General features: G+C 41.1%; 1 protein-coding gene across 5 annotated transcripts in view; it reads left to right on the plus strand.

The window, feature by feature from the left end:
* Positions 1–22,010, plus strand: part of LOC106589337 (ubiquitin carboxyl-terminal hydrolase 22) — a 52,270-nt gene that overhangs the window by 14,304 nt on the left and 15,956 nt on the right. For all 5 annotated transcript variants that reach the window (XR_014383019.1, XM_014179180.3, XM_045710069.2 and 2 more), the window contains exons 2-3: positions 16,916–17,048; positions 20,121–20,234. Coding sequence is in view for 4 of the 5 variants with exons in the window: in XM_014179180.3 (XP_014034655.2) it covers positions 16,916–17,048; positions 20,121–20,234 (247 nt within the window). In the remaining variant the exon portion in view is untranslated. The remainder of the gene's footprint in view (positions 1–16,915; positions 17,049–20,120; positions 20,235–22,010) is intronic.

Below are 22,010 nucleotides of genomic sequence, written 5' to 3' on the forward strand. Positions count from 1 at the left end.
ACCTTGTCAGGTTTTTGCCTGCCAAATGAGTTCTGTTATACTCACAGACACCATTCAAACAGTTTTAGAAACTTTGGAGTGTTTTCTATCCATATGTAATAAGTATATGCATATTCTAGTTACTGGGTAGGAGTGGTAACCAGATTAAATCGGGTATGTTTTTTATCCAGCTGTGAAAATACTGCCCCCTAGCCATAACAGGTTAATCGGCATGGCCGATTAATTATGGCTGATTTCAAGTTTTCATAACAATCGGTGGACGCCGATTTACATTGCAATCCAGAAGGAGACTGCGTGGCAGGCTGTGACCACCTGTTACGCGAGTGCAGCATCAAAAGGACCTTGTGGCAGCAAGGAGCCCAGGTAAGTTGCTAGCTAGCATTAAACTTATCTTATAAAAAAAAAAACAATCTTCACATAATCACTAGTTAACTACACATGGTTGATGATATTACTAGGTTAACTAGATTGTCTTGCGTTGCATATAATCAAAGCGGTGCCTGGTAATTTACCATCGAATCACAGCCTACTTCAACTTTGTCAAATGGGTGATGATTTAACAAAAGCATATTCGTGAAAAAAGCACAATCGCTGCACAAATGTACCTAACCATGAACATCAATGCCTTAATTAAAATCAATACAGAAGTATATATTTTTTAAACGTGCGCATTTAGTTAAAATAAATGCATGTTAGCAGGCAATATTAACTATCGAAATTGTGTCACATCTCTTGCGTTCAGTGCAAGCAGAGTCAGGGAATATGCAGCAATTTGGGCCACCTGGCTCGTTGCGAACTGTGTGAAGTACATTTATTCCTAACAAAGACCGTAATTAATTTGCCAGAATAACATTGAAGGTTGTGCAATGTAAGAGCAATATTTAGACTTAGGGTTGCCACCTGTTTGATAAAATACAGAACGGTTCCGTATTTCACTGAAAGAATAAACATTTTTGTTTTCAAAATGATAGTTTCTGGATTTGACCATATTAATGGTGCGGCAGATAGCCTAGTGGTTAAAGCGTTGGTCCAGTAACCAAAAGGTTGCAAGATCAAATCCCTGAGCTGACAAGGTAAAAATCTGTCGTTCTGCCCCTGAACAAGGTAGTTAACCCACTGTTCCTAGGCCGTCATTGAAAATAAGAATTTGATCTTAACTGACTTGCCTAGTAAAATAAAGGTGAAAAAAAAAAAATGACCAAAGGCTCGTATTTCTGTGTGTTTATTATAATTAAGTCTATGATTTGATAGAGCAGTCTGACTGAGCGGTGGTAGGCAGCAGCAGGCTCGTAAGCATTGATTCAAACAGCACTTTACTGCGTTTTCCAGCAGCTCTTAGCAATGCTTGAGCGCTGTTTATGACTTCAAGCTGTGCTCCCTCTGCTGTTTCCTGAAGTCCACAATCAGCTCCTTCGTTTTGTTGAGGGAGAGGTTATTTTCCTGGCACTACGCCAGGGCCCTCACCTCCTCCCTGTAGACTGTCTCGTCATTGTTGGTATTCAGGCCTACTACTGTTGTCGTCTGCAAAGATTGAGTTTTTGGCCACACGGTCATGGATGAACAGGGAGTACAGGAGGGGGCTGAGCATACACCCTTGTGTGTTGATGATCAACGAAGTGGAGGTGTTGTTTCCTACCTTCACCACCTTGGGGGGGCCCGTCAGGAAGTCCAGGACCCAGTTGCACCGGGTGGGGTTCTATGGTGTGGAAGGAGATTGGAGGGTACTATGATGTTGAAGGCTAAGCTATAGTCAATGAACAGCATTCTTACGTAGGTATTCCTCTTGCGATGGCAATTGTATCGTCTGTGGATCTATTGGGTCAGTAAGAAAATTGAAGTGGTTCTAGGATCCTTAACTAGCCTCTCAAAGCACTTCAGGATGACAGAAGATGGTAACTGAACTAAATTACTTTTGCTTTCTTGGGTACAGTAACAATGGTGGTGGACATAGGGAGAGATTGAATATGTCCGTAAACACTCCAACCAGCTGTTTTGCCCATGCTCTGAGGACACGGCTAGGAATGCCGTCTGGGCGGGCAGCCTTGCAAGGGTTAACGCGCTTAAATGTCTTACTTTCATGTAATATTCTAGGCATGCATTGACCGGCACGAGCGGTTTTTCAATCATGTAGTCGAGAGATGCGTTCTTTCAGATCAGTGTGCACATTTGAGTTATTTTCCCAGTTATAGCTATTTTTTTTGTCAGCAATGAAAATCCTGGAAAAGTCATGGTGTGTTCATCACCTGTGTGTGGCAGAGGAGCGAGAGACATTTTGCACAGCAGGAAAAATGATTATATACAACAGACTAACTTGATAACCAGCCAACCTACACAATATGTTTTGAATTGGCTATCTCGCTGTTTAGCTATTAGCATGTATTATTGTCATGTCCGATGTACTAAAATAACCTTCCACAGGCACTCGTGTATAATTGCAAATGGCCGACACACAGTTGATACGGGTGCACAGTGGATGAAACCAATGCTGCATGCTCCGGTTGTAAAACTCAAAATTGTCTAAGATTCAATACTGGCCAATTCTGACAAAGTTACAGAAATATTTTAATTGACAAGTAACTCCTATGCTGTCAAGATCGAACACTGAATATTTTAACCTTACAAATAGATAAACATCTTTCGTTAGCTAAATCCCCCACTTTAGCCATTTGATCCCTGGTTAATTGAATGAGGGAATTATTTTGGTTGTAATTGTAACGTTGCAGGGTGGCCAACCATCCTCCAGGAGATTTCAGGAGAGCTACTGGGTGTGCAGGCTTTTGCTCCAGCCCTGCTCGAACATGCCACATTTGTAAAACATCAGCTGCTTAACAGGACCTTGATAAGCTGACTGCTGTGTTTGAACAGGGTTGGATCAAAAGTCTGCCTACAATACTTCACCAACAAGCATGACATGGCCACAGAGGAATTGAGGATCATTAGCTTCTTTCATTTTTTTTTGTTTGCTGTGGATTGTTTCAAACCACAAGCTTGTAGGCCTATGTCTATTTGGGAAGCCTGTAATTTGGGCAGCGCGTGTGGAGGCCTAGCTTATTATTGAATTGTGGCTGTCGGTGAAAAGCATCTAAAATGTGTCTTGAGTATTGTTTCAAATGTTGAGATAAGAAGGTGAGGGGTGTGTGGTGTAGATATAGGCACGTTTCTCCAGAATGGCTCAGCTGTCTCCCTCCAGTTCTTGCACTTTCATTGTGTGAATTGTTTGCCATTTTTATTTTATTTTTTATAAATTCACCATTACAGTCCTTTGCTGTTGTTCTGGGATTGATTTGCACATTTCGCACCAAAGTACGTTCATGTCTAGGACACAGAACGCGTCTCCTTCCTGAGCGGTATGACGGCTGCGTGGTCCCATGGTGTTTATACTTGCATACTATTGTTTGTACAGATGACCGTGGTACCTTCAGGCGTTTGGAAATTGCTCCCAAGGATGAACCAGACTTGTGGAGGTCTACAATTTTTTTTCCTGAGGTCTTGGCTGATTTCTTTTGATTTTCCCATGATGTCAAGCAAAGAGGCACTGAGTTTGAAGGTAGGCCTTGAAATACATCCACAGGTACACCTCCAATTGACTGAAATTATGTCAATTAGCCTATCAGAAGCTTCTAAAGCCATGACATCATTTTCTGGAATTTTCCAAGCTGTTTAAAGGCACAGTCAACTTAGTGTATGTAAACTTCTGACCCACTGGAATTGTGATACAGTGAATTATAAGTGAAATAATCTGTCTGTAAACAATTGTTGGAAAAATTACTTGTGTCATGCAGAAAGTAGATGTCCTAACCGACTTGCCAAAACTATAGTTTGTTAACAAGAAATTTGTGGAGTGCTTGAAAAACGAGTTTTAATGACTCCAACCTAAGTGTATGTAACCTTCCGTCTTCAACTGTATGTCACCAGTCGTAAATTTACAGTTAATCCCCGTCATTTGGTTACATTTATTTTATTTATTTAGCATCTAAGACATTGGTGGTGGGTTGCTATGCTGACATATGGAATTGTTTTAACCTCTATGGGCTAGGTGGGACGCTTGCGTCCCACCTACTCAACAGCCAGTGTAATCCCGTGGCGCGTTATTCAAATACCTTAGAAATGCAAAACCTTCAATTTTTCAAACATATGACTATTTTACACCATTTTAAAGATAAGACTCTCGTTAATCTAACCACACTGTCCGATTTCAAAAAGGCTTTACAACGAAAGCAAAACATTAGATTATGTCAGCAGAATACCCAGCCAGAAATAATCAGACACCCATTTTTCAAGCTAGCATATAATGTCACATAAACCCAAACCGCAGCTAAATGTAGCACTAACCTTTGATGATCTTCATCAGATGACAACCCTAGGACATTATGTTATACAATACATGCATGTTTTGTTCAATCAAGTTCATATTTATATCAAAAACCAGCTTTGTACATTAGCATGTGACTAGCATTCCCACCGAACACTGCCGGTGAATTTACTAAATTACTCACGATAAACGTTCACAAAAAGCATAACAATTATTTTAATAATTATAGATACAGAACTCCTCTATGCACTCGATATGTCCGATTTTCAAATAGCTTTTCGGTGAAAGCACATTTTGCAATATTCTCAGTAGATAGCCCGGCGTCACAGGGCTAGCTATTTAGACACCCAGCAAGTTTAGCACTCACCAAAGTCAGATTTACTATAAGAAAAATGTTATTACCTTTGCTGTTTTTGTCAGAATGCACTCCCAGGACTTCTACTTCAATAACAAATGTTGGTTTGGTCCAAAATAATCCATCGTTATATCCAAACAGCGGCGTTTTGTTCGTGCGTTCAAGACCCTATCCGAAAGGGTAAATAAGGGTGACGAGCATGGCACAATTCGTGACAAAAAAATTCTAAATATTCCATTACCGTACTTCGAAGCATGTCAACCGCTGTTTAAAATAAATTTGTCTCATAAAAAAGCGATAATATTCCGACCGGGAATCTGCGTTTAGGTAAACAGACAAAAGAAAAGAAAGCATTCGGTCGACTCGGGCACGCGCCTAAGCCCATAGTACTCTGAGCGGCCACTTGCCAAAAGCGATAAAGTGTTTCAGTCAGAGCCTGCCTCGATATCGTTCAGCTTTTTCCCGGGCTCTGAGAGCCTATGGGAGCTGTAGGAAGTGTCACGTTATTGCAAAGATCCTCAGTCTTCAATAAAAAGAGTCAAGATGAAACACAACTTCTCAGACAGGCCACTTCCTGCATGGAATCTTCTCAGGTTTTGGCCTGCCATATGAATTCTGTTATATATAGACACCATTCAAACAGTTTTAGAAACTTTAGGGTGTTTTCTATCCAAAGCCAATAATTATATGCATATTCTAGTTACTGGGCAGGAGTAGTAACCAGATTAAATCGGGTACGTTTTTTATCCGGCTGTGTCAATACTGCCCCCTAGCCCTAACCGGTTAAGATGGTCATGTTATGGTTCATTTAGCTATTTGATTTTTAATTTAGTACCCCTTTAGGTACAGTGCCTTGCGAAAGTATTCGGCCCCCTTGAACTTTTCGACCTTTTGCCACATTTCAGGCTTCAAACATAAAGATATAAAACTGTAATTTTTTGTGAAGAATCAACAACAAGTGGGACACAATCATGAAGTGGAACGAAATTTATTGGAAATTTCAAACTTTTTTAACAAATAAAAAACTGAAAAATTGGGCGTGCTAAATTATTCAGTCCCTTTACTTTCAGTGCAGCAAACTCTCTCCAGAAGTTCAGTGAGGATCTCTGAATGATCCAATGTTGACCTAAATGACTAATGATGATAAATAGAATCCACCTGTGTGTAATCAAGTCTCCGTATAAATGCATCTGCTCTGTGATAGTCTCAGAGGTCCGTTTAAAGCGCGGTTAGCATCATGAAGAACAAGGAACACACCAGGCAGGTCCGAGATACTGTTGTGGAGAAGTTTAAAGCCGGATTTGGATACAAAAAGATTTCCCAAGCTTTAAACATCCCAAGGAGCACTGTGCAAGCGATAATATTGAAATGGAAGGAGTATCAGACCACTGCAAATCTACGAAGACCCGGCCGTCCCTCTAAACTTTCAGCTCATACAAGGAGAAGACTGATCAGAGATGCAGCCAAGAGGCCCATGATCACTCTGGATGAACTGCAGAGATCTACAGCTGAGGTGGGAGACTCTGTCCATAGGACAACAATCAGTCGTATACTGCACAAATCTGGCCTTTATGGAAGAGTGGCAAGAAGAAAGCCATTTCTTAAAGATATCCATAAAAAGTGTTGTTTAAAGTTTGCCACTAGCCACCTGGGAGACACACCAAACATGTGGAAGAAGGTGCTCTGGTCAGATGAAACCAAAATCGAACTTTTTGGCAACAATGCAAAACGTTATGTTTGGCGTAAAAGCAACACAGCTCATCACCCTGAACACACCATCCCCACTGTCAAACATGGTGGTGGCAGCATCATGGTTTGGGCCTGCTTTTCTTCAGCAGGGGCAGGGAAGATGGTTAAAATTGATGGGAAGATGGATGGAGCCAAATACAGGACCATTCTGGAAGAAAACCTGATGGAGTCTGCAAAAGACCTGAGACTGGGACGGAGATTTGTCTTCCAACAAGACAATGATCCAAAACATAAAGCAAAATCTACAATGGAATGGTTCACAAATAAACATATCCAGGTGTTAGAATGGCCAAGTCAAAGTCCAGACCTGAATCCAATCGAGAATCTGTGGAAAGAACTGAAAACTGCTGTTCACAAACGCTCTCCATCCAACCTCACTGAGCTCGAGCTGTTTTGCAAGGAGGAATGGGCAAAAATGTCAGTCTCTCGATGTGCAAAACTGATAGAGACATACCCCAAGCGACTTACAGCTGTAATTGCAGCAAAAGGTGGCGCTACAAAGTATTAACTTAAGGGGGCTGAATAATTTTGCACGCCCAATTTTTCAGTTTTTTATTTGTTTGAAATATCCAATAAATTTCGTTCCACTTCATGATTGTGTCCCACTTGTTGTTGATTCTTCACAAAAAATTACAGTTTTATATCTATGTTTGAAGCCTGAAATGTGGCAAAAGGTCGAAAAGTTCAAGGGGGCCGAATTCTTTCGCAAGGCACTGTATCAAAAAAAAAAATGTTGATAAAAAAATGTCTTTTGGCCTTTATTACTAAAGGCCATAGAGACGCATTGAACAACAAATTCATAAATGTCAAAAAGGACAGTAATTTTTTTTTAATAAGAAACAAGGCTTTTGATGTGTCTATCCTAAATCTAGGAGATATCTAAAAATAAGGAAATGTGTGTGTATATTTTTTAGAGATATATAGATGTGTGTTTTTTTTCTTCACATTAACCCCTTTTTGTGTGGGTAGGCACAAAAATCCTGTGACACTTGTGGGTGTCGTACAGAAAAACGGAGAACACCATCGCGTTTGAGTCTCCCTTTTCCATATAGTGGTTTCTAGGTCAAACTGTTCGGATGCTACAGACGTCTAAGTGAGAAGACCCATTTTTTCCCGGGATGTCTCATTGTCTGACAAGCACCGCTCTAGCCCTGCCATTTACTGTTCTCAGTCTCGGAGTGGAAATGTTGTTTGCAGAGTTCACGACCTGCTACATTTGTGAGAAACAAACAGGTTTTGGTTCATTTCATAACCATAATTTACGAGATTTATTTTGTTTGGAGTGCTCCATGTGAGCAATAAACAGGTAAACTGATTTCTCTGTCCTGATAATGTTGAAGGAGCGTGCGCACACAGAAGTACCTGGCCTGCTGCGTTGAAATGTAGGAGTGTTTTTAACATCCATTGCGAATGATAATATAGTAAAGCTATAGTTCCTCAAAGTAAGTTATTTGAAAAATCTTTCCAACAATCTCCCATTTGATAATCACCAATCCTCAGTGTGAAAGCCCAATGGAAGTTATTGTCCTACTGATACATTGGCCTATAGGCTATGAGTTCCACACGCTAATTTCTTTAGCGTGTGGAATGCTGCCCTACCAAGCAAAAAGGCAGTAACTGCTCATCGCGTGGAACTGAGAAAAATTATTTTTATTTACCTTGGTTTCACACTAACTTTATGCAGTTACTGCTAACTTGACTGTTGCCTGCACTTGAATGGTGAATGGGAGGCACACTTTAATTACCAGTTGAAAAATAAAAATATTTGGTAGCTGCTAGCTATGCTTGTATAACTTTTTATAAGCTGGATTTGCCTGTTTTTGCAATTAGTTTAGGTTAGTTTTAGCTCGTTAACATTTAGCTATGTGATTTCGCTTTTAGTTTGTGCTAATTTTCCAGTCTGGTTAGAGGCCCAATGGGCTTTTCTTGCATTTTAGCGCCCCCTTGTGTGCTATGCCGGTAATGCCGTAAATCCCGGTATGAAAATCTGGATACCGCCCAAGCCTAGGTCCTACGAAAGTTGTAATGATGAACTTAGCCTTAAGATGGGCCCTGATCTGATCTGTCTCAGCCCTCTTTATCAGATGGTCTGGTCACGGGCAAGGCTGTGATCGATGCACCCCCTAATAGCACATCAACACCAACAGGAAAGACTGCTGACAACATTGCCTGCTACAGAGGAGGGAAGGCGGGATAGCAGGAAAGGATGGGGGACTGTGGAAAAAAGAGAAAAGGAGAGAGGATAGAGAATGCATCCATACTGGTTAAAATACAGATGGAGAAAGTGAAGAGAACGATGAGAGGAATAGATGGAAAGGGAGAGTGAGCAGTGGAGGAGAGATGTATGACGACGGGGGTGTGAGAGGGCAGGCTGTGAGACTGGGACAGACCAAGGAGAGGGAGGCTGAGAGCAGCTGTACTGCAGTGCAGAATCCTGTTGTCACGATACCCACATATTTTGCCGTAATAGCCAGTTACAGAACAGCTCTTTTGAGTTCAAGAGAGAGCCATGCATTAATGAATCAATTATACAGTGATACAATCGATCTCACTTAGGTTTTACCAATTTAACTACATAACAACATAATAGTAATAATTGATTTGAATGATACATCTCTATTAATAAACTGGTTTAATCAAGATGTAGCCTAGGTCTATTCACAATACAGGTGAATCACAGGTGTCTGGTGGCACCTTAATTGGGGAGGACGGGTTTATACTAGTGGCTGGAATGGAATGAAATCAAACACCACACGCATGGTTTGCATTCATAATCTCCAGTACCACCACCCCAACATGTGAAAATGGTGCATTTCACATGTTGATGTTGGGGTGGAGATGCTGAATATGAAGTTGTAAAAAATGGTTTCCCTTTTAACAATTTGCAGTAGTTCTACATTCCGTGTTTGCATTATTCAAGTGTGTTAACTTCTGTGCAGCATGAGTGGGGAGCTAACATGATGCAGCCAAGACTCCCAGTGAGTGCAGTGGTTCAGGACAGGCTACAGCTGGCAATGAGAAAGTGGAGCAGGCACGGTGCGCTCGTGCTATAAGGGGACATTGGCTGTGCTGATTGACCAATTTCATCCTCTTTCAATCAGTAGACCAACTGGATCCTCTTTCAATCAGTAAACTACTACGGGAGACACATTTGATAGAAGTATCACAAATTCTAGTATCGAAAAAGTACAGAAGTTTCGTATACCTTGCAACATGAGTGCAGAACATCCAGCAGTGTGTGTTAGGGATGTGACAAATGGAAATGTTTTCTTAACATTAACCCCTGGTCGGGCTACGGGACGGACATCCAGCGAAAAATCCTATCGCCATTAGCGAATATAGGACTATGTTATATCGTTTTATAGATACACCTCTCCTGAATCGAACCACGTTGTCCGATTTCAAAAAGGCTTTACAGCAAAAGCAAAACATTAGATTATGTTAGAGGAGTATATCGTAAAAGTAGCCACATAGCCATTTTCCGACCAACCACATGCATCACAAATAACCAAAAAAAACAGCTAAATGCAGCACTAACCTTTGACAATCTTCATCAGATGACACTCCTAGGACATCATGTTACACAATACATGCATTCTTTTGTTCGATAAAGTTCATATTTATATATAAAAACAGCATTTTACATCGGCGCGTGACGTTGACTAACTATTTTCCCTCAAATGCATCCGGTGAAACAGCGCTACAATTTACTAAATTACTATTCGAAAACATTTTTCAAATGTAATATTGTCATTCTAAGATTTATAGATGAATATCTCTTGAAAGCACCTGTAATGCCAGATTTAAAAATAACTTTACTGGGTAATCACACTTTGCGATAAAAGGGGATGCGATTCTCAGAAAAATAGGCTACCGTTACAGGTCAGCGCCATCTTGGAACAATTGCATATCAAATCTACTCTTGTATACTATTGTCAATAATCCCTTACCTTTGATTATCTTCCTCAGAAAAGCACTTCCAGGAATCCCAGGTCCACAACAATGTATTTTCATTCGAAAAAGTTAATCCTTTACGTCCCAATGGCTTGTTCTTGTTAGCGCGTTCTGAAGGCTGCTCCAAAACTTCCGTCGGCAATAAAATGCATTTTTTTTAAAATTTAGGTTCATTCAAACATGTCAAACGTTGTATAACATAAATCTTTAGGGCCTTTTTCAACCAGAGCTCCAATAAGATTCAAGGGGGACGATTGCATTGTCTTTCAAAACGTTTCGAAAGGGGAGGGTAGCCAGGGGCGCCGGCGTCATAATGGTGATGGCCCTCCTCATGTGACCACTTTCCACAGCGTCTCATTCAGTCAGTTTTCACAGTAGGAGACTCAAACCACTTTGTAAAGACTGGGGACATCTAGTGGAAGCAATAGGAAGTGGTCAATGAAACATTGCTCACGGTGTGATTAATAGGCAAAGTGATGAAGTTGAGTCCGCAATTCAGAATTCCACATCCTGTTACGATCGGTCTTTGGGTTTTGACTGCCATATGAGTTCTGTTATACTCACAGACACCATTCAAACAGTTTTAGAAACTTTAGGGTGTTTTCTATCCACAAGTATTAATTATATGCATATCCTAGCTTCTGAGTTTGAGTAGGAGGCCATTTAAAATGGGCACAATTTTTTTTCAAAAATCGCTGTAGCGCCCCCTATCCTTGGCGACCGTCAAGAGGTTAAGGGTCCCAACTTTGTTTTAAGGTTTAAACGTTCACACACCTAGAGTGTGTGTCAGACTCAGGGTGGCCATACTTGTGAACGTTAAGTGTTTTTAAGCATCAGCCAATTAAAATCGTAGGCTACATGTTAGCTGTTCCCATTATATAACATGGCACATTCAGCGCTTTTCTAACCTCACCAGGTGGCCGTAATTATTTCCTGTAACAAATTCCGCATCAGCCTATCAAAGATCTTAAACTTTTTCTCCACAAACCAATAGTGTTTCTTAAAATAGGTCAACTTGGCCACGAGAGGGATATATTTAAACCTCCAAATTCAAGGTTTACTCTTTTTTTTCGTTCAACTGCACACCGAAGACCATACATATGTGGATTAGAGGTCGACCGATTATGATTTTTCAACGCCGATACTGATTAATCGGCCGGTTATTTTCTTTTTTTTTTATAATGACAATTACAACAATACTGAATGAACACTTATTTTAACTTAATATAATACATCAATAAAATCAATTTAGCCTCAAATAAATAATGAAACATGTTCAATTTGGTTTAAATAATGCAAAACAAAGTGTTGGAGAAGAAAGTAAAAGTGCAATATGTGCCATGTAAGAAAGCTAATGTTTAAGTGCCTTGCTCAGAACATGGGAACATATGAAAGCTAGTGGTTCCTTTTAACACGAGTCTTCAATATTCCCAGGTAAGAAGTTTTAGGTTGTAGTTATTATATTATTATAGGAATTATAGGACTATTACTATTACATATACCTTTGACTATTGGATGTTCTTATAGGCACTTTAGTATTGCCAGTGTAACAGTATAGCTTCCGTCCCTCTCCTCGATCCTACCTGGGCTCAAATCAGGAACACATCGACAACAGCCACCCTCGAAGCAGCGTTACCCATGCAGAGGAAGGGAAACAACCACTCCCAAGTCTCAGAGCGAGTGACGTTTGAAACGCTATTAGCGTGCACCCGGCTAACTAGCTAGCCATTTCACATCGGTTACACCAGCCTAATCTTGGGAGTTGATAGGCTTGAAGGGGTGGGTATAATTTGTGGAACGTTCCAACAGGAATCTGTTCCAAAAAAACGTAAAGTAAAAGGTTGCCAACCAACAACGCATACAAAGTAGCAACGCATACAAACCTAGCTAACTAGCTGCCGAATAGGCATCAACTCACCACGTAGCTTATTCTTAATGTTTGTCCATAGGCTACCAGAGTGAGGACAGACATTTTTCGGAATAAACGTGATGAGTGAAAAACGCAATGAAATAGACCACTCCCTACCCGGTATCTTATTCTGCCGCTATACAACTTTGTATGCGTTGTTTTTTGGAAACCTTGTTATTTACGAAGTTTTTGGAATAGATTCCTGTTGGAACGTTCCACAAATTATACCCACCCAGGTTGAAGTCATAAACAGCGCAATGCTTGAAGCACAGCAAAGGGCTGTTTTGAATGAATGCTTACGAGCCTGCTGCTGCCTACCACCGCTCAGTCAGACTGCTCTATCAAATCATAGACTTAATTATAATATAATAAACACACAGAAATACGAGCCTTGGGTCATTAATATGGTCGAATCTGGAAATTATCATCTCGAAAACAAAAGTTTTTTTCTTTCAGTGAAATACGGAACTGTGACGTATTTTATCTAACGGGTGGCATCCCTAAGTTTAAATATTCCTGTTAGGCATTGATGTTTATGGTTAGGTACATTGGTGCAACGACAGTACTTTTTTTCGCAAATGCGCTTGTTAAATCAACACCCGTTTTGTCGAAGTAGGCTGTGATTCAATGAAAATGAACAGGCGATCATATGCAACGCAGGACACGTTAGATAAACTAGTAATATCATCAACCATGTGTAGTTAACTAGTGATTATGTTTAAGATTGATAGTTTTTTATAAGTCTAATGCTAGCTAGGGACTTACCTTTGCTTCTTGCTGCCCTCGCGTTACAGGTAGTCAGCCTGTTAATCCTTGTGGAGTGCAATGTAAGGCAGGTGGTTAGAGCGTTGGACTGGTAACCGAAGGTTGCAAAAACGAATCCCCCCTGAACAAGGCAGTTAACCCCCATTTCTAGGCCGTCATTGTAAATAAGAATGTGTTCTTAATCTGACTTGCCTAGTTAAATAAAGGTGTAAAAAAATATATGTATATTATTTTTTTAATATTTAAAACAAAATAAAAAATCGGCAAATCGGTGGCCAAATATACCGATTACCGATTGTTATGAAAACGTGAAATCGGCCATTCCGATTAATCGGTCGACCTCTAATGTGGATACCAAAATTATTTTTTTCATTTCAACAGTTTTCTGGAAGAAATGGTGCATTATTTGAAAAAAGTGCAAGGGTGCCAATATTTTTGTTCACAACTGTACATGCACACAAACTATCTAGGTCAAATTGGGGAGAGGTGTTGTGCCGTGAGGTGTTGCTTTATCTGTTTTTTTTAAACCAGGTTTGCTGTTCACTTGAGCAATTTGAGATGAAACGGAGTTCCATGCAATAATGTCTCTATAATACTGTACGCTTGAATTTGTTCTGGATTTGGGGACTGTGAAAAGACCCCTGGTGGCATGTCTGGTGGGGTAAATGTGTGTCAGCTGTGTAAGTTGACAATGCAAACAATTTGGGATTTTCAACACATTAATGTCACTTATAAAAAGAATGTGATGCAGTCAGTCTCTCCTCAACTCTTATCCAAGAGAGACTGGCATGCCATAGTATTTATATCAACCCTCTGATTACAATGAAGAGCAAGACGTGCCTCTCTGTTCTTGTTCAGCTGCAGCTTAACTAGGTGTTTCCTTGCAGCACTCGACCACACGACTGGACAATAATCAAGATTAGACAAAACTAGAGCCTGCGGGATTTGGTTTTTGGAATGTGTTGCCAGCATCTCTTTATTACGGACAGACCTCAGCCCCATCTTTACAACCATTGAATCTACAGCACCAGTCAAAAGTTTGTACACCTACTCATTTTAAGGGTTTTTCTTTATTTGTACTATTTTCTACATTGTAGAATAATAGTGAAGACATCAACAGTATGAAATAACACATATGGAATCATGTAGTAACCCAAAAAAGTGTTAAATTCTCAACCAGCTTAATCTGGAATGCTTCTCCAACAGTCTTGAAGGTGTTCCCACATATGCTGAGCACTTGTTGGCTGCTTTTCCTTCACTTTGCGGTCCAACTCTTCCCAACTCTTTGGGTCATTGTCCTGTTGAAAAACAAATGAAAAAAAAAGCTAACCAGATGGGATGGCGTTTCGCTTCAGAATGTTGTGATAGCCATGCTGGTTCAGTGTGCCTTGAATTATAAATAAATCACCGACAGTGTCACCAGCAAAGCACCATCACAGAGATCATCCATTCACCTACTCTGCGTCTCACAAAGACATGGCGGATGGAACCAAAAATCTCACATTTGGACTCCTCTGACCAAAGGACAGATTTCCACCGGTCTAATGTCCATTGCTCATGTTTCTTGGCCCAAGAAAGTCTCTTCTTCTTATTGGTGTCCTTTAGTTGTGATTTCTTTGCAGCAATTCAACCAAGAAGGCCTGATTTCACGCAGTCTCCTCTAAACAGTTGATGTTGAGATGTGTCTATTACTTGAACTCTGAAGCATTTATTTGCGCTGCAATTTCTGAGGCTGGTAACTCTAATGAACTTATCCTCTGCAGCAGAGGTAACTCTGGGTCTTCCTTTCCTCATGAGAGCCAGTTTCATCATAGCGCTTGATGGTTTTTGCGACTGCACTTGAAGAAACATTCAAAGTTCTTGAAATTTTCCAGATTGACTGACCATGTCTTAATAAAGTAAAGGACTGTCGTTTCTCTTTGCTTATTTGAGCTGTTCTTGTCATAATATGGACTTGGTGTTTTACTAAATACAGATATCTTCTATATACCACCCCTACTTTGTCACAACACAACTGATTGGCTTGAATGCATTAAGAAGGAAAGAAATTCCACAAATTAACTTTTAATAAGGCACACCTGTTAATTGAAATGCATTCTAGGTAACTACCTCATGAAGCTGTTTGAGAGAATGCCAAGAGTGTGCAAAGCTGTCATCAAGGCAAAGGGTGGCTACTTTGATGTTGCATGTTCGATAATAGGCTATAGCCTTTTGACTGTAAGACGATAGGCTTGCTATTGTTGGATGTTTTCATTAAGCTCTCAACGAAAAATGTCCGTTCTTTGTATGCATTTTCTGTTAGTCACATTTTACTGTTTAGGGAAAAAATTACTGTTTGTTGACCGGTTAATGAGGGTCGGTTAGTTGGCAACAAAATTGCCTGAAATTTGCATCCCAAGTACATGTAAGTGTAGGCCTGAACATCTATATAATATTGGCTATAGTAGCAGCAATTATTTATTATGTATCAGTGCCAGTAGCATATGTGTCGGTCTGCAAGAGGGACTCCAACAAAAAGCTCTTCTTTAAATGTATTCAATCTTAATTTAAAAGGTTTTGGCTGGCCTTCTCTTCACAACACGCTAGCACAATAAATGTAATTCTACATTTCAAAATAAAAAAAACTCAGCTGGGATTTGAACCTGCCGCAAATGGATAAAATAACCAGGTTCCAGGCTCGCAACACTGTGAGCTAGCCTAATTGTCCAATTTGAAAATTGGTGCGTGTTTTAGCTAACTTTGATTAGCAGACCGTGCCGTTTTGATTGCTGTTAAGGAGGCTGTCACAGAGAAGTTTTCTATCGCGTCCAGCTACATCGACAATTTTAATTGGCTGATACGGAATTAAAACCGGATATATTCACGGCCACCTGGTGAGGATGACATGGGGCTAAATGGGCCAGGTTATGTAATGGGAAAGGCTAACATGTAGCCTTTGATCACGTACTACTACGTCAATGATTTTAATTGGCTGATGCTTAAACTTTTTCTAATATTCGCAAGTATGGCCCCAGGGTTTTATGGAGTTTTTGTCTTGTCTGTGTTTTCTTTCTCACGCGTGCACTCTCTCTCTCCTCTCCGTTTCTGTCTCTGTGTGTGTGATTTGTGCTTCCACCTCACCAACGGATTTTGGCCGAGGCAATAGTCACGTGTCACTATGATCTCTCAGCTCACTCAGGTGGCATGTCACCAGGGACACTGTGGCAGGACAGCTTGCCACGCCGAAATGGGCTCAGTGCAAAATGTTACAGCAAAGAAACTAACAGGAAGGCTACCCTAAAAGCAGCCTAAAGAAAAGGGAACCAAAAGTCTAGGTCTATTTCAAGATCTGGTTGTAGGCCTACCTATATTATTGATATGATGCCAGATGGGTTCTCTTTATTGAGAATACATTGTGTGTAGTGGACTTGTGATCTCCAGGCTGATGATGTCAGGGGAGGGGTTTGGCAGGTGTGGAAGCTAGTGATCTTTTCCACCTTGCCAAAAGTGCAGAGATGTGGCAAGGACAGTGTAAGCAAACACCCACACGCCAGCTGAAAACGACACTGGCTTTCTCTCTCCATGACAAAATGGATGTGGTGTTTTATCATGTGCCTTCCATCCCTTTGTGTCCCAGAGATGCCAGGTGTTCTCTTCAGCCAGTTTGTTGTACTTTACTTTCTTTTCACAAAAGACAATGTAAATTTGCTCCTCTTTTCGTTGCAGACTTTCTCTCCATTAAGCTCTAACATGGCTGCCGACTTTCACTATAAACCGGATAAATCCGGTCTGATTGACCGACCTGAGTCTTTGTGAGTTTATGATGGTGATGATGACGCTTTTGGTTTCTATCAGTGATCCTCAACCTGTGGCCCTCTCTCGTCCCCCGCAGGCCAAGTCGTGTGTCTGTCACATGTGCGGTGCCCACCTGAACCGGCTCCACTCCTGCCTCTACTGCGTCTTCTTCGGCTGCTTCACCAAGAAACACATCCACGAGCACGCCAAAAACAAACGACACAATCTAGGTAAGACAGGCGCGCGCACACACAAGCGCAACAAACGCTTGAGAACATCACATCAAACTGCTCACTGTCCTGTCAGGTTGGGCGGTGCTGTAGTATAGCTCTCCTCCTCTCCTATGGACCACAGCTTGAGTCCACACCAGCTCTACACTGCCCTCACAGAGGGGAAGCCATAGGAATAGTGTTGTGCCGACATGGCCGTACTGGTCATCCTATACTCAAATCGACAGTTGATAGTCGGATCGGATGATACTCATGATTGGAGAAAAACGGAAGTGTTTTTTTTAATATGCCTAAGTAGATATAGGCAAAATACCTCCCTGCACATTCTCACTGCAAAGAATCTGCAGATTAGAAGCAGCGCACAGAGGGGTGTCTGAACTTGCAGCGGGCAGCCAAATTTGCTGTCAACCAGTTAGAATGCGGATCAGCGGTTCGTCTTTTTTTCCCCCTTACCCTTGCCCCCGCTTGTTAGATATTATTCACATTGATAGCTTCATAGCAAACGTCCTCGCCGTGTAATTTATCATAGTAGCAGGCAGCAGCAATCTAAACCGAAAAACATGCAAGGAAAAGTGATTGGGTGAAATTATGACGCGAGTGGACGGAGAAATACAGTTTCACTTTATCCAATTAGAGCGCAGGATCAAAGTACAGCCCGCCCTTCTCTTTACAGACAGCCAGTTGAGTTATTTAGACCATGTAGAACCTCGCACATGACTGCCTGACATGAGAAAGAAGCGTGCTGGCACCCGATAAAAAAAATAATAATAATAAAAATGGCGCCCGATTTAAAAAAAAAATTATAAATAATAATAATAAAAAAATGGCACTAGATTTTTTTTAAACATTTTTTATAATATAAAAAAATTATCACGGATAATTTAAAAAAAAATGTATGTGCTCTGCTCCTCCGTCTTACTTCATTCATATTTGACACGTCAGACCTGTACAGCACCACCACGACACTCCGCCCCCTGCCAGGTCCCTCACCCAAACCCCTGAAACATTAAAGACTCCTAATTACCCCCTTCGCTTAACTAGGCAGGCCTCGGCCGCCCCTCCTCCACCCCCATTCAGCCTCCAATCACACACGGGGCCCGAACAAAGGCTGCTAAGTAGTTAATTATACTGTTGAGGAGGGTAATAAGCACCCAGTAAATAAAAAGGTACATCCTTTTGTTCCGCTCAAGGGTTTTTATGGTGGCAGAACCCCAAATGAGCCAATGTCAAGATGAACGTGTCGACAAACCTTGTTTGGGTTATCGTCGCTGTACCACATCAGAGATGGAGCTGATGGCGACATAAATCACCAACTCGTTATGCAACCTAACGCAACATAATTGCAACACAATGCAACACGCCAGGACTGATGCCCCAGGGGCTATTGAATGTCGCCTGTGTAGTTGGCCACATAAGCACTAGGCACCAGTGGGGTTGCTGATTCTCTGTTGCACAAATGTGCCTGAGCAGCTCAGTGCATTGCAGCCCAGGTCTATTAGCCTGTAGGCCATAGATAGATTTACACTACAGCGGGAGGAGAAGAAAAGAACGGCCGATCTCACTAGATGAGTGTGCAGAGTAATTAACATGTCTTAATAAAACCCAACACAATTCAATTAAACCAGTTCCTTCATTTTGCAGTCATTTTTTTGGGGGGGGTTTCTTTCTTCCTTTCAGATATTTGGTCTGTTCTTCCTCTATTTTGGCTCTTCATGTTGTTTCTCCCTGTATCGGGTTATTTCTTTCTCTCCCTTCTTTTTCTCGGTTCCCATGGTTACATGAAGGTCTGTGGGTTTATTTTCATTTTGTCTTCTCTCAGCAAGTCTCACCTTGTTATGCAACTTTGTTCTCACTCTCTCTCTCTCTCTCTCCAGCTCTTATTGTGCCATTAACAGTGTGGCTGTTATTCAATCTGAGTCCTAAGGCTAGTGTTTTACTTTTTCAGTCTCTCTATCCTATTTTTGTGCCCGGGTTTTTAGGTAAATTGCATCCCTCGTTGATGTGGCAATCTGCAGGAAAGTTATATTTTCACTGTAATGACAGCATTATACACTTATGTCCAATATCCACAACATATTACAGCTGTAAAACTGGTTGTATTTGGTTTGGTGTGTGAATTGAATCCACAGGCAGACTTGATGTTCCACTCTTTGCTATTAGCTGCAGCTTGGTACTCTTCAACACCTGCAGGGCCCAGTCTGTCATTTCAATACATTCAGTCACAGCTGGGACACCAGTCAACACCATATCTATCCACATTTTAATACCCGTAATGAATCATTCGGGCGATCATTTAGACACACACAACCTGCATTCCCGTGCTTTCTCCACATACACCTAATGATTGTTATGTCTGCCTCAAGCAGCCAATTGCATAGGCAGGTTGTCATGGGAACTGCAAACAGGTATTGGAGCTGCGGTTGCTGAGAAGGTGAGGAGGATATGAGAGAGGGAGGGGGGAGAGAGGAATAGGGAGAGGTGAAGCTTTTACCTGGCTCTATCCTCTTTCTATCCCTCTGTCTGTGTGGGTACCTGCATGCATGGTAGCTGACTAGTTGACTGTGAAAAGTCAGATTTTCAGATGAAGTGGTGTAAAGATATGAACAATGGCTGACAATGGTATTAGAAAACGGGGGGCACTTTACACTACGTTCATAAATAGACATTTATCAAAACATTATCAAGTGGGGATGTGTTCACATCGTCACATTGACTATAATCCCTCCCTCTCAACCCGGATCTTTTTCTACGCCAAGAATGTTATCAGAAAGTCAAGATGTCAGCGCATAAGCTGGCCTTGCAGAGGTAGAGAGCTAGCTAGCTGCTTACTCCTTTCTCCAGGACAAATCTTGGATTTGCGACCCAAATTGGCACCCTTTTCCCTCTGTAGTGCACTGGGCCCTGGTCAGAGGTAGTACACTATATAGGGAGTAGGGTGCCATTTAGGATGCACCCCTAGAGCTACAAATGAATAGAATGTTCCAACGTAGCCTTGAGCTGTTTCATACCTCCTTCTCCTCCCCATTTATCATTTGTCACTTCATTCTCTTTCTGTCTCTGTTTTTCTTCCAGCTATAGATCTATTGTATGGAGGTATATATTGCTTTGTGTGCCAAGACTACATATACGACAAAGATATGGAACAGATTGCCAAAGAGGAACAAAGGAAAGCGTGGAAATTGCAAGGTAAGTTCTTTCCCCTATTCAATCCCCCCAGTATTTCCCTCTGACTTATACAGTGACACCTCGGTTATAATCACAGCTTTTGTTTTTTAAACTTTTTGATTTATTGCTCGAGTTTAGCGTTCTCTCTCGCTCTCTCTTTTGGCCTGTACCCAGTCCCATTCACCAAGCCCTGCCCCCCTGTCACTCAAGCAGGCAGTTTCTCATGCTCAAGATTCACTCTGCAGTGCAATGCATTGACCAAACAACGGCATGCAGTCAACAGGTCTTTCCAAAAAAGAACAACGCACCTTTCTATTTTGCTTCTTAATATAAATCCACATGTTTTCTGTAGTATACTATTCTTTTGTGTAACTTGCTAATAAGTTGGTTAGAGCAAGCTACAAAAGTCCCCCTAATGCTAATCGCTTGCTAGCTAAATCTGGGAAACACTCTTTTCACACTACTTCGATAGCAGGTTAGGAGATTGATGTTAAGGTTAGGAAAAGGGTTAGCGAAAATGCACTCCTAACCTGCTACGAAAATCGCTTTTTCTCTAAGTGGTGTGAAGTGTCTCAACTTTTTAAAAACGTGTATTTTTTCCCACATAGACACACCCTATATGCATCGATCTTGTCTGATGCTTTAAGCGTACTGTTTGAAATAAGACACAAACAAGAGGGGAGCCAGATATCAGGATAACTAGGAGAAAAAAATTGCCCCGACCATCCCCATACTGCTCCTACTGGCTTTGGCAGATTCTGCTGTTACTTTCCTGAAGTTGCCGGTAATTGGCTACACGAGGAGTCAGCAACCTTTTCTGATGTGGAATTTAAATTTATCTTACCACTTCTACCTGATCTGCGTGCCAGTTATGGTTTTCATATGCACTTTTTTGTGCAACAGTTTAATTTCATTTATAATAATGTCTTCGTATATCACAATTATTGTCATGTGGTTAATCAAAATTCTATCTAAATGAAAATGATACAAACCTAAAAGGCAACTTCTATTGTCATTGCCAATTATGTAAAAATAGCCTATAAAGACAACAAATAAAAACATTGCAGCCTGCAGGTAGAAAATATCCATTAAAAAAAATGTTTATCCAATAAATCACATTGGCTATGCATGGCCTGTCTGCAACTAACTTGAAACATTGGTTTAACTATTAACTTGGGTCTGGCCTGAAGCTCATGCTAGCAAAATTGCAACATTGTATAAGATATTATGGGCCCTCAGTTTCCCAAGCCAGTAAGCTCGTGAAAGACACAGATATATAGGCTAGTTTGGCAAGGAAAAATAAGTAATCAAGTAGGCCTATTTTATTAACTTTTTCTCTTTCATGCTGAGTGGTTATCGAAAGGGAGAGAGCTGGAAATATTTTTCAAATACATTGAGGAGACAGGATTGTGTCAAGGCACAGATCTGGGGAAAGGAACCTAAAAATGATTTCAGCATTGAAGGTCCTCAAGAACACAGTGGCCTCCATCATTATAAATGGAAGAAGTTTGGAACCACCAAGACCCTTCCTAGAGCTGTCCTACCGGCCAAACTGAGCAATCGGGGGAGAAGGGCCTTGGTCTCAAGCACCCGATGGTCACTCTGACAGAGCTCCAGAGTTCCTCTGTGGAGATGGGAGAACCTTCCAGAAAAACCACCATCTCTGCAGCACTCTACCAATCAGGCCTTTATGGTAGAGTGGCCAGACAGAAGCACTGCTCAGTAAAAAGCAACTGATAGCCCGCTTCGAGTTTGCCAAAAGGCACCTAAAGCATGAGAAACAAGATTCTCTGGTCT

The sequence above is a fragment of the Salmo salar genome, chromosome 28 (genome assembly GCF_965601325.2).
Source record: "Salmo salar chromosome 28, fSalSal1, whole genome shotgun sequence".
NCBI lineage: Eukaryota > Metazoa > Chordata > Actinopteri > Salmoniformes > Salmonidae > Salmo > Salmo salar.